The sequence below is a fragment of the Nelumbo lutea genome, chromosome 4 (assembly GCF_056320005.1).
Source record: "Nelumbo lutea isolate HS-2025 chromosome 4, American lotus-T2T, whole genome shotgun sequence".
Classification (NCBI taxonomy): domain Eukaryota; kingdom Viridiplantae; phylum Streptophyta; class Magnoliopsida; order Proteales; family Nelumbonaceae; genus Nelumbo; species Nelumbo lutea.
Window position 1 is genome coordinate 50342111 of NC_142687.1, and position 12426 is coordinate 50354536.

Consider the following 12426-nt stretch of genomic DNA (forward strand, 5'->3'; position numbering starts at 1 on the left):
AAACGTAGTTCTACCCTCCATCACATTTTCAATTTTGTTTCATTATCTCGTCTTTCTACCTCACATCGCCAGTTTGTTTCACCTTTGTCCTCTATTTCCATACCTAGCAATGTCCAAGAAGCTCTTAGTTCACCTGGATGGCGGCAGGGAATGGAGGAGGAACTTTCTGCTCTTCAACATACTCAAACGTGGGAACTTACTACTCTCCCACCTGGTAAGCATGTTGTGGGCTGTAAATGAGTGTATACTGTGAAATACTTGCCAGATGGTAGTGTGGAGCGTCTGAAGGCCAGACTTGTTGCTAAAGGTTACTCGCAGTTGTATGGAGTGGACTACATGGAGACATTCTATCCAGTGGCTAAGATTGGCTCTGTTCGTGTACTAATTTCCCTAGTAGTTATGTATGATTGGCCTCTGTTTCAGCTTGACATAAAAAATGCCTTCCTCCATGGTGATCTGGTGGAGGAGGTATATATGGAGCAACCACCTGGGTTTGTTGCTTAGGGGGAGGATGGTAAGGTGTGCCGACTGAAGAAGGCAATTTATGGGTTGAAACAATCGCCACGTGCTTAGTTCGGGAAGTTCAGCGAAGTGGTGAAGAGTTTTGGAATGAAGCAATGCCAGGTTGATCACTCAGTGTTCAGTTATGACTCAGAAGCTGGGAAGATCTTATTAGTGGTCTATGTTGATGATATTGTCATTACTGGCAGTGATAAATCGGGGATTGACAAACTAAAGGTATTTCTGCAAAATCATTTTCAAACAAAAGACCTTGGAACATTAAAGTACTTCTTGGGAATAGAAGTTGCCAGGTCAAAACAAGGTGTAAATCTGTGCCAAATAAAATATGTTCTTGATCTACTGGAAGAAACAGGACTGTTAGGTGCAAAACCGGTTGAGACACCTATGGAACCAAATGTTAAGTTGAACAGTGATACAAAAGAAGTATTTGAAGATCCTGGAAGGTATAGACAACTAGTGGGGAAGCTGAACTATCTGACTATCATGAGACCCGACATCTCCTTTGCAGTCAGTGTGGTGAGCCAATTCATGCAGAACCCTCGTATACCTCACTGGGATGCAGTTCTTAGAATTGTAAGATATCTGAAAGGAGCTCCAGGCCATGGACTATTGTATAAACCAGGAGGAAAACTTGAAATAGTTGGGTATACAGATGCAGACTAGGCAGGCTCAGTGATTGACAGAAGATCTACTACAAGCTATTGCACATTTCTTGGAGGAAATCTTGTGACGTGGAAGAGTAAAAAGCAAACGGTTGTGGCCAGAAGTAGTGCTGAAGCCGAGTATAGGGCCATGGCACACACTACCTGTGAATTAGTGTGGTTGAGGATCTCCTACAAGAAATTGGGTTTCACATGGATAAACCTATGAGATTGTACTGTGACAATCAAGTTGCACTCCATATCTCATCCAATCCTGTCTTTCATGAGAGAACAAAGCACATAGATGTTGATTGCCACTTTGTGAGGGAGAAGGTTCTTGCTGGAGAGATAAACATAGAACATGTGTGCTCGAATGATCAGTGGGCAGATTTGTTTACAAAAGCTCTAAGCTCAGGGAAAGTGAACTATCTATGTAACAAGCTGGGATTATATGACATATATTCTCCAGCTTGAGGGGGAGTGTTAAAGTGAGCCGAATAGGGGTAGTTTAGTCATCTTATGTTTGTTAAGTGATTTGCTTATGTGGCAGTTTTATTAGAGACACTCTGCCCCACACTTAAGTAAGGGCAGTTTAGTCTTTGTAAATGTCATTAGAATCTAAATGACTATTAAGGAGGTCAACTGAATGGAATAACCATCAGATTTCGACAGACCCTTCTTTTCTTTCTTCTTCTTCTCTTCTTTCTTCTCTTCCTGGTTCGGGTTACTGTAGCAGCATTCGAAACAAAACCAAATGGGTTCTGCTGGATAATAGTGATCAGGTGCAAGAAAATGCACAAATTATGATGTCTTTGGAACAGCATAGAACCCCATATTAGTGTGAATTTGATGTTCGTAGACACTACAAAGGAAATTTGGGACCATGCTAAGTAGGTTTAGTTTGGATAGGGTAATGTTACAAGAATTTATCCACTCTATCAAGAATATTTTCAGTTGCAATAGGGTGATAAAACTATGGAAGAGTATTATACTAGTATCAAGAGTTTGCATAATGAGTTAAATTCCTATCAGCCATTGTCTAATGATGTGAAGGTATAGCAGCAACAAAGGGATAAATTAGATATAGCCCAGATTCTTTCAAGAATAAGATTAGAGTATGAAGTATGAACTGGTTCGTCAACCTTGAGTAGCAGTGAGATTCCTACTTTGTCAAAAGTCTTTTATAGAGCGAGAAGAGTCTTTTATAGATGGCCATGGCATAAGAGGTGGACATGGAGATGGTAGGGATACAGGTGCTGTGAGAGGACGAGACATTGGAGGACATGGTGTAGTGTGTGAGTGAACCCATTGTGGACATGAAGGACAAACTGTGAACTTTTATGATTTACATGGACCACCATCTACATGGGCCAATCATGCTTGAGTTGGAGAAGACTGATACAACATTACAGCTTGTAATGACTCCTCTGTCTTAACTTTTGGGAAGGAGATGATTTCCATTATCCATGACGAGTATGAAAAACTTCGTCTATCTTCTTCCCCTTCCTGTAACATTGCTGCCCTTGCAAAATTAGGTAATAACTTGTCTTGCATCTACTTCTAGATCTTGGTTATAGATTCTAGAGCCTCAAACATATGAGTAGGCCTCCAAATTATTTTGTTCCTCTATCTCCTTCCTCCACTTCCCAAACTGTTATTTTAACTGAGGTACTATCTCTCCCATCTTTGGTGCAGGTGATGTCTCTTTTGATTTTTGACCTAAATTACCTTCTATGCTTTATGTTCCTAAATTTCCTTTTAACCACCTGTTTGTTAGTAGATTTACTAACACTATGGATGGACATGTTTTAATTAGTTATTTTGTCATAAACTACTTAGATGTTCACAGGTTCATATGGGTAAATACTATGTTGTCTTTAGAAGCTGACAACCGGGGATTTATTTCACATGGGCAGAGTGTAATGCCTAGGTGCATAGCTTTAGTGGAGCTATTTATTGCTCTTACAACACCTGTGAAGAGGCGATGTACCAATTTAACATATACCACCACACACTCTGTTAAACCAACTCCCCAAGACCCCGACAGCCAACATGTATTAAGGATGAAATCCCTTCTTCAGTTAAGGTTGACACAAATGCAAACGTAACAATGGGTTGACACAAATACAACACCTATTTGTGCTTATTACCATTCTTACAGTCAGCTTGATAGTTACGTTTTTGTATTACTTACTAAAATGAACTTGGTACAATTTGGATTATGATGGCTACTCGATGAAAGACAAACTTTTTGATGGTTTGGTTGTTATGTATTAGGAATGTTCAGTTTTATGAATTCCAATCAGAATGTAATCTTTTCAGTACCAATATTTATATGTTTTTTTTTTTTTTTGATTGGCAAGGATTCAAAATTGTAGCCTTGTAGGATGTTGATAAATAGCTATTACAGATACATGGCAAGTGGTGATACATGCCATGTGTCTGTAATAGCTATTAAGACACATGGCATTGGTGATACATGCTGTGTCCGATTCTTAACAGGTTAAACATTACATGATGATGTAGATGAACCAACACTATACTCATCATTCGAATTTTCTCAGTAAACAAATGTTGAAAGCTTGATTTTCCCACATATTTGGTGCAACAAACCAAACACAGGATACTCCAGTGAGAAAATAATTTTTCTGTTTCTCATCCCATCCCAGACAAATTTTCTTGGGAACCAATGGACCCTAAATGTAATCCTCATATAAGTTCTCATACTAATTGTAATCCCCTCCCCTCTCTTGCAAACAAATCAAGGGAAACAACTTGTTTATTCAAGAAAAAATAGTTTAGCCTACTTATATTTTACCTCATAATCTGCAGTTTTTGGCTCAAACCTATCTCTATCCATCAGATCATTGCATAGACATGTATTGGTATTGAATAAGGAAATATTATAAACTTTCACAAATTGAAAGAAAATACATGGATTCATACTCTTGAGACACAATCCCCTCTAAGAGATCATGACAATTTGGATATTAAAGAACTAAAGAGGAATAGTTGATTCATGACAATTTCTCAAAAATACAAAAAATAAAAAGTTTCATTTTTTTCCATTCAAGAAACTCATGGTTTGAAGGTGGAATAATGTTACACTTGTTATTTCAGCCAAAATACATATTTATAACATAAAGAATACAACTACTTCTGGTATTTCCCAAGTTAAAAACATCTGTGATGTCTCCAAAGTAACTTTTGATGTTCAGGGAATATTATATGGGCATTCCAGTGCACAAGGCTCCCGTCAATGCGGTGTCAGGGGAGGGACAGATGCATGCAGCCTTACCCCTAAACATACAGGGAGGCTGTTTCCAAGATTTGAACCCTGGTCACCCAGTTCACAATGGAGCAACCCAACTGTTTATTTAATAGATATTTAGGCTGCATTTAGACTTGAGGTGCAAATGTGGAAACAGGGACAGATGTAAAAATTCAGTTGGTTCTAGAATGACTACCCCCGAGCAAAAAAAACCTGCTGTTTTCCAAATTATATATGACATTACGTTTTGGAGATGAATGGAGAAATCAAGAAAGAAAAGCAGATATATGAATCGTTTTGCATCCCATCTTTCAGTTTCCATTCTAACCCAAATGCAGCCAGATAATGAGAAACCTGTATAGAATTTAGAAACTATGAAGATTTAAGGAAACTGCATGATGTGAACTCTGCAACCCATGAAAAAAAAATGAGACAATCTGATGCTCTAACAGTAAAAAAAAGAGGCTGACCTGAAGTAGAGAGGGAACCCCAAATCTTATTGAGATACTTAAGAACTTCACAACAAGCTGCCTCTATGGTCATTATGCCTGATGATGTTGGCCAGTGAGAAAGAGTGTCTTCACCACCATTTTTTCCAACAACCTGCAGGTTCCCTTCAGTAACTCAGACGCTAAACTGCAAAAAATAGCTCCAGTAATACGGAAAAGGATTTATAACCACTACCTGTAAATGCCTCAAGACTGTAGAAAAAGCTGGGGGACTCCTTAGGTGAAGTGCTCCCCAAGAGTAATCAGGTGGAATGACATTCTGTCTGGAAAGAATAGGAGCACAACTCCATGCCAGAGGCCAATCCTTCAACAGAATAGCTTCGCTATAAGAACACAATACCCTCTTCCCACCTTTCTTGCCACCAATATTTGGAAAGCCTTTCTCGGCAGGTATAAATGCAATATTGCTCAATGTATTGCAGAAGTTATTACCATACAGGACAGCAAAATTTGAAAATATGGTTTCTATGACAGCTCCAGCTAATGACCATATTTCAGAAGAAATTTCATTTTCAACATCCATTATGTCTGCCTCAAGATCATTAGGATCCCTTACAGATTTCATGCATTCTTTTCCAAGAAACTCTACTTTTCTAGCACATTCAAGTATTATTTCAGATTCTGTTGCTGTTCGAAGGCCTGTTTTCTTTAAAATGCGAAGCCAGCCATCAGTAGTAAACCTCTCACCAGGAAATTTCTTCACTCTCTCTCCAGAGAATACCAAAGTCAATAGAGAATCTCCAGGATCAAAAAGCTCATTTGGTTTAAATAATTCTACAGAGTTCTCATCAGCATTTCTAACAAACTTGGTCTCCTTCAAGATGCCAACTATATTTGGATTTAGTTGGAGATCCTGCCAGTTCATATACAGATATATCAAGATATCCTCCTTCTCAGACTGAGTTTTTCCTTCAAAACCAGGCAATGCAAACTTCACCATTATCTCTTGATCATGCAACTCTGGGATCTCAAGGGCTCGGAGAAACATATTTCCACCAGAATGTGTGGAATAAGAAAGGCAACGTTCATCCTGTGGCTGGAAAAACGAATTTGGAGAGATAATGCACTGATCAGAACTGTGCAATTGAGTATATGTCCCCATGACTGTTTTATAAATGGGTAGATCCCGTAACACATCCAGCTCTTCCCTTTTGTATGCGGAGCCAATTGAGCAAGTGAAATCTGAAGCAAAAATGTTAAAAAGCATATCACGATCTGCCGGTATGAGAGAAGCCGGTTTGGAAAAATAGCCAGCACGTTTAGCTGCAAAGAGCTTGGAAGCAATAACGTGCCCTAGGGATTGACTAGGCAGAGGTAAACAATTACTTGAAGCAGCACACTCAAGGAAAACTGTATCATATACAGGTATATTGCACTGGTTCAACAGTGACAACAATGAAGGATACCTTGTTTTTATTACTTGAAAAGCTAAAACAAAGGGTTGGACAGATTCAGTTTTGGAAAATTCTGTTGGGTCATGATCATCTGTATTCAGTTCCCTGTCACCATTTTCAGTAGCTTGACCTGTAAGGGGAGGTGGGATAAATACTAAGTCATGCTCTTTAACACGGCATAATACTGGCCTACCTAAAAATGCAGGAATAAGTGGCCAATCAGAGAACAGTGAGAGGTCTCCAGATGAGCTACAGAAACATTTCCAGAAAAGCTTTATCCATTCTGGAGAAGGCCCCCCGTCACCACTTGAGCCCATACTCTCCCATGAAAACCATGGAGCCTTATTTGTATCAATTACATGACTTACCCATTGCTCACTAAAAAGTAACCTCATGTTACTTGCCAATAAGTACAGGGAAAAACCCTGCAATTTCAATAATCTTTGGATGTTTCGGTCAGAGAAAATCTCAGCCATGATTGATCTTCCTAAGCATTTTGGGTGAATAAATTTTGCTGCTAGTGGAAGCATTAATGTTTGCTGTTCCTTGCTCCCAACCCAAAGATCTGTAGCCCCCAATCTTACCAGATGCCTGGTTGCAGTTGGGCATGGTAAGCCTCTAAGCTCAGCAGTTATAGCTCTATACTTTCCATCAGCATTCACACCTGTACAATTATTCCCTTCAATGATGTTCTTCTGAACTAATGGCCCAGCCCTACTAAAGTCTTCAACAACACCACGGCCAAAATCAAATAAGGCCTTCCCAAAGCTTGACACCCTATCCATTTTTTCCCCTCCTGGATTGCCTGTACTCTGTGAGAACAAATTATAAGGTCCTTGAACATTTGGTTTTAATACAAAACCAGCTGAGCTAGACTCATGTATACCCTCCCTGTTACTAGGAAGCAAGCTAATGCTCTCTGATGATGAATCAGCTGTAAATGAGTCAGATAGCTCCTGAAGTTGAATATCAAATAAACAGTACTCAAGAACATCTATATATGTCTCAACTGATCGAAGCACAATTGATGCTGAGGAAGCCCTAAGGAGATCCCGAACCATCTTGGGTCTGATTTCTCGAACTGTAGCTCCCACAACTTGAATTTCAGTTACCAGTTCCCAAGGTACTGCAAACACTGGATAATGTTCCTTGATGAAGCCACAAACATTAGCTGGCGGCAAGCGATCACCCAACCCATTCCCAGGTTGAGCAAGAAACATACCTTCTTCTGCCTTTACCATATTTCCAGAGTATAGCTGCCAGACAGGAAGACCAACAAGGCGGACATAGAATGGCCTTATCACTTGATCAACGAAGCAATTCCAATCTGCCTTAAACAATGGTGATAAACTTGTACTACTACCATCATTTGGTTCATCATGTGCTGAATGCTGCTTAGACCTTGGCCATAACAAGTAAATGCGTTCCCCATAAGACCGGAGAACCTGGCTAACTGCATGTACTGATGGTGACTGTATAGATGAAACTGAGGGATCTCTTCTTAGCTTTTGGATTTCTAACACCATTTCTACATATGAATCACAAACACAACACATCAACTCTCTGTTCCAAGCTTCTATTAACTGATTCCCAATGTCAGTAGGTGCCTCTGCTGAAGACATGCCATCTTGGTACTTGAATAGGTAGCGGCCCTGATTGTGACGGACAAGGAAACACCCAAGAGTGGTGACAGGTACGCTTAAAGATCCAGATAGAGGAAGAGGACATAAAATGCAACTTGGCAAATAGGCATTAACAGGTTGGCCATTTCGAGATATGTGTGCTGCAACTCCAGCAATAGGTGTCAAGTTGTAAGCCACATAACGCCTGAAAAAACTTTGTGGATCAGCAAAAGTCCAGCATCATAAGCATTTATAGGGTAAAAAAAACGAAGAGCAGGAAGAAAAGAAGAGAAAACATTAAATTCTTAAAATCCTGATCGTGATTGATGTTAAAATTGTTCATAAAGTTTTGTCGTTCTTAAATGCTTCCAACCACATGTGAACAAAACTCATCCAATAAAAACAAGGTAGATGCAGAAAAAAAGTTAGTAGTTGACCCTGAAATTTGATACTTATGTATCAAGGCATATTGGCCTCGCTAGCCTAATCCCTTTAAAGCTTAAGCTTATGTAAGTCCTGCTTTCAGAGCAGAACTGTATAGCACCCCCTAGCAGAGGAACTGACCAACATAAAAGTGTATTCTCTCATACAGTCCAAAGAGAGTAGGAAGTTAGCCATAAATCCTGTTCAGGGGGATTGGATTGTCATTACAATCAAAGGAAATAGTGGAGTTAAGAAGGTGAATGGGTGTAAGAAAACTGATGGGATACACAATGATAAACCATCCTGTACCCATTTCTAGAGAGCCATACATACTAAGGAGACATATTTGATTTTGGTTGAGAAGCCAAAGAACGTTTAGAAGAAACAAGAATTCATTAAACATAATTTGTTCCATGTTGTTTGTCAGGGGTATTAGACAGTAAATTTTTCTACAGTACCTTTCCATGAACACCCAATTAGTTCTGTATCCAGGGAGGATCCTCTATCTACTGAGGGATCATCTTGAACTATATATGGTAGGTGTTGTGCCAGATAGAGTTGACCTCAATTACTCCATCCACCTCATTTGCTAGTACATCAGGTAACAAGGCTGCTTTTCATGTGTCATATGTTCTGAATGAGTCTCGCTGAGTTATTGACTCGAGGGCCTCAAACCATATGACTAATCCCAACATGTTTTCCTCATATAGTATGGTATATAAAGCCAAGGAGAGACTAGCTAATGGCTCCTTTTTCACTAATAACCAGTCAAGGATCTGTCTCTCTTCCTATGGCTGTTAATCTTTTCAAGTCCCTAAGTTACCTAATAACCTCTTGTCTCTTAGCAGTATTTCAAATTCTTTGAATTATTTTGCAACCTTTATCCTCATTCATGTGTTTTTCAAAATTTGACCTCCAGGAGAATGATTGGTAGAGAATGCATGGTTGACAGTTTATACATGTTGGAGAGTAGAGATAGTCTAGGGGCACCAAAATATATTGGGTTTCTCAATTAGCCAATGAGTGAATGTGATAAAGATGATATTTATGTTTGGCATCATAGTCTCAGCCATTTGTCTTTCGACTCTGTAGAGAACACTGATGTGGACCCCACTGTGTTCGTATAACAGTAGTAGATAATTATGTTAGTTATTTCAGTTTGTTAGTTGGTAGTTTATTTCCGACTTATGTTATTAGTTTTTTCTTTTATTATTTTTCCATGTAAGCAATAAGGGTAATTCAGCCCTTTTACAGTTATTTGAATATGAATATAAATTATAAGAGTGGGGCAGCTATTGCTAGTCACTCTCTCTCTCTCTTTTCAGAATTCTCTCTTTGAGTTCTTCTTCTCCTCTCCTCTTCTTCTCTTCTCTTCTTCTTCTCCCCAATCTTTATTTGTTTTCTCATTAAAACTTAAAACAGATTGTAGTCCTGTTGAAATACTTGTTGTTAGAGCACGAACTAGGGTTTCTCATGTGAGTCTAATCCAGCCGACCACATGAGAATTGCCTAGGGCTGGTAGTTTAGAAAGATCATTCCTTTTGGCTGATTCTTGGAGGTTACCAGAAGTCTTTAGCATCTGTCCAAAGATTGGAGAGTGTTCTTGGTAATTAGGAAGAATCAGAGAAGGATAAAGGGATCAAGATTAGTTTTTGATCAAGATTGAAGGTGGCGATCAGAATTTTCTGGGCAAGTTTTTCATCTCTTCTTGAAGCCGGCAGCAGTAAGAGATAAGTTGGACTTCATCTTTTCATGAAGTTATTTTCTTGGGTTTACCTTTATGCCTTCTCGAGATGAGGTTCCAGCATTGACCCGGATCTTTTATCAGATGATTTTAACCCAGTTTGGGGTCAAAATCAAAATTTTTAGATCCGATAATGCAAAAGAATATTTTGCAAAACCATTAGCCTCTTATTTCCTTGACCATGAGATTATCCATCAGAGTACTTGTCCTTATACACCATAGCAGAATGGGGTTGCTGAGAGAAAGAATAGACACATATTGGAGGTGGCTAGAAGCATTATGTTTAACTCCAATGTGCCTATAAGTTTCTGGGGGGATGCTATTCTTACAGCAGTATATCTCATCAATCAAATTCCTTCACGGGTTCTTGACATGAAACCTCCATTTACCCTTTTATATCTTGATAAAGAGTTGTTTATCGTTCCCCTTAAAACCTTTGGTTGTACTTGCTTTGTTCAGATTCTTGGCCCTCATCATTCCAAATTTGATCCTAAGGCCTCAAAATGCATTTTCCTTGCTTATGCAAAAAATTAAAAGGGATATTGTTGTTATGAACCCACTTCTAGGAGGAGATTTGTTTCTATGGATGTCACTTTCTTTGAGGATGTACCTTATTATCCTAGGGTTTCTCCTCAGGGAGAGTAGTAAGGTTGGGATTAACTCATCAGAAGTTCCTTTACCTGTCCCATTGAGTGAAGAGGGATGTAATGGGGAGGGATGTTAGAGGTGTCGGGATTTGAGAGTCTATCACAGACGGTGGAGGCAAGTTGATTTTGGTCAATAGCAATCCAAGCCAGCCCCAGTTCCTTCTACGGATCTAGATCCAAGTACCACAATTCCTTTATCAAATATTACAGATGAGATACCTTCCACTGTTGAGCCCTCACCTTCATTGGATGACCTTGACCTCCCCATTGCAGTCCGTAAAAGAAAACATCGTTTGACCCGAGTTGGTCAGTTTTCTAATATTTTAGGTCAGCTTTGGTTAAAAAATTTCCCAACTTGACCAAGTTGAATTAGTTTCGCTTTGGCCATTTGTAAACCAACCAAAATCGGATGACCTGACCATTGATATATATATATATATATATATATTAATACTTTATATTTTAAATTTAATTTTTAATATGGCCAAGTGGGAAAATTTCCCATATTTCTTAGTCTAAAATGTTTTATATCATAAATTTATTTTCTAACAATCGCATTGTAATTTTTAAAATTTAAATTTAATTTTTTAGTTTAAATCTTTTGAACCGACTGAACAAACCAAAAGGTTAACCCAAACCGATACAACGTGAGTGGGTCGGTTTCACAAATGGTCTGAACCAACTCATGAACACTCATAATTTCAACTAAATCAATAGTTTCATCTCTGATAAATAACAATAGTTTAATCTCTAATAATTATTGAAAATTTATAGAAAAAATACACAATTAATAAAAATATATTAAATTAGTCATTAATATATTACAAATAATAGTTTAATCTCTAATAAATATTAATCAATAAGTTATAACAAAAATACAATAAATACAATAAGTACAATAAACAAAACATAAAAATTTCAATAATAGTAGTTTAAACCCAATAATTATTGAAAGTTTTCCATTAAATAACAAAACAAAAATAAATTTATACATAATTATTGAAAATACACTTATCACAAAAAACAACAAATAATTACTGAAATGCAATAAATATTAATATTAGTATATATATTTATATAATAAATATATATTAAGAGTTTAAAATTATTATTAATAAATATTAATTTTATGAAAGTTATTTTATCAAATTATTAATAGATATAAGTTAAATTAGTTAGTTAAAATATTATGTAAAAATATTAAATTATTATTAAAGTTATTTCTATTATTAATTTTGTAAAATATTAAATTATTATTAATTTCAATATTATGTTTTCTACTTTTCAGATTTTTATTTAAATTTATTACATAACTACTATATTTTAACTAACTTAAAATATAGTTATTTTAAATATTTTTTATTTAAAAATATTTAGTTATTTAAATACTTAAATAATATGTAAAATATTAATTATTTATTGAATTTAATAATCCATAAAATTATAATTTATACTATTATTACATAATTTCATTATTACATTTGTAATATAATTAGTTTTCTACTTTTAAGAAATTTTTTAAATTCAATACATAATTTCGTTTTTTTAACTATTTAAAATCTAGTTATGTTAAATATTTCGTTATTTTAATATTTAAATAATATGTAAAATACTTAAGTTTTTTGTTATTTATTGAATTTAATAATCCATAAA

At 36.8% G+C, this 12426-nt stretch overlaps 1 protein-coding gene across 1 annotated transcript in view; it reads right to left on the minus strand.

The window, feature by feature from the left end:
- The window catches only part of LOC148855687 (Zinc finger, C3HC4 type (RING finger) family protein), a 91574-nt gene that overhangs the window by 8733 nt on the left and 70415 nt on the right, over positions 1-12426 (minus strand). The window contains exons 8-9 of the mRNA XM_088941507.1: positions 5119-8164; positions 4905-5037 (exon numbers count right to left, since the gene is read on the minus strand). Coding sequence (XP_088797633.1) covers positions 4905-5037; positions 5119-8164 — 3179 coding nt within the window. The remainder of the gene's footprint in view (positions 1-4904; positions 5038-5118; positions 8165-12426) is intronic.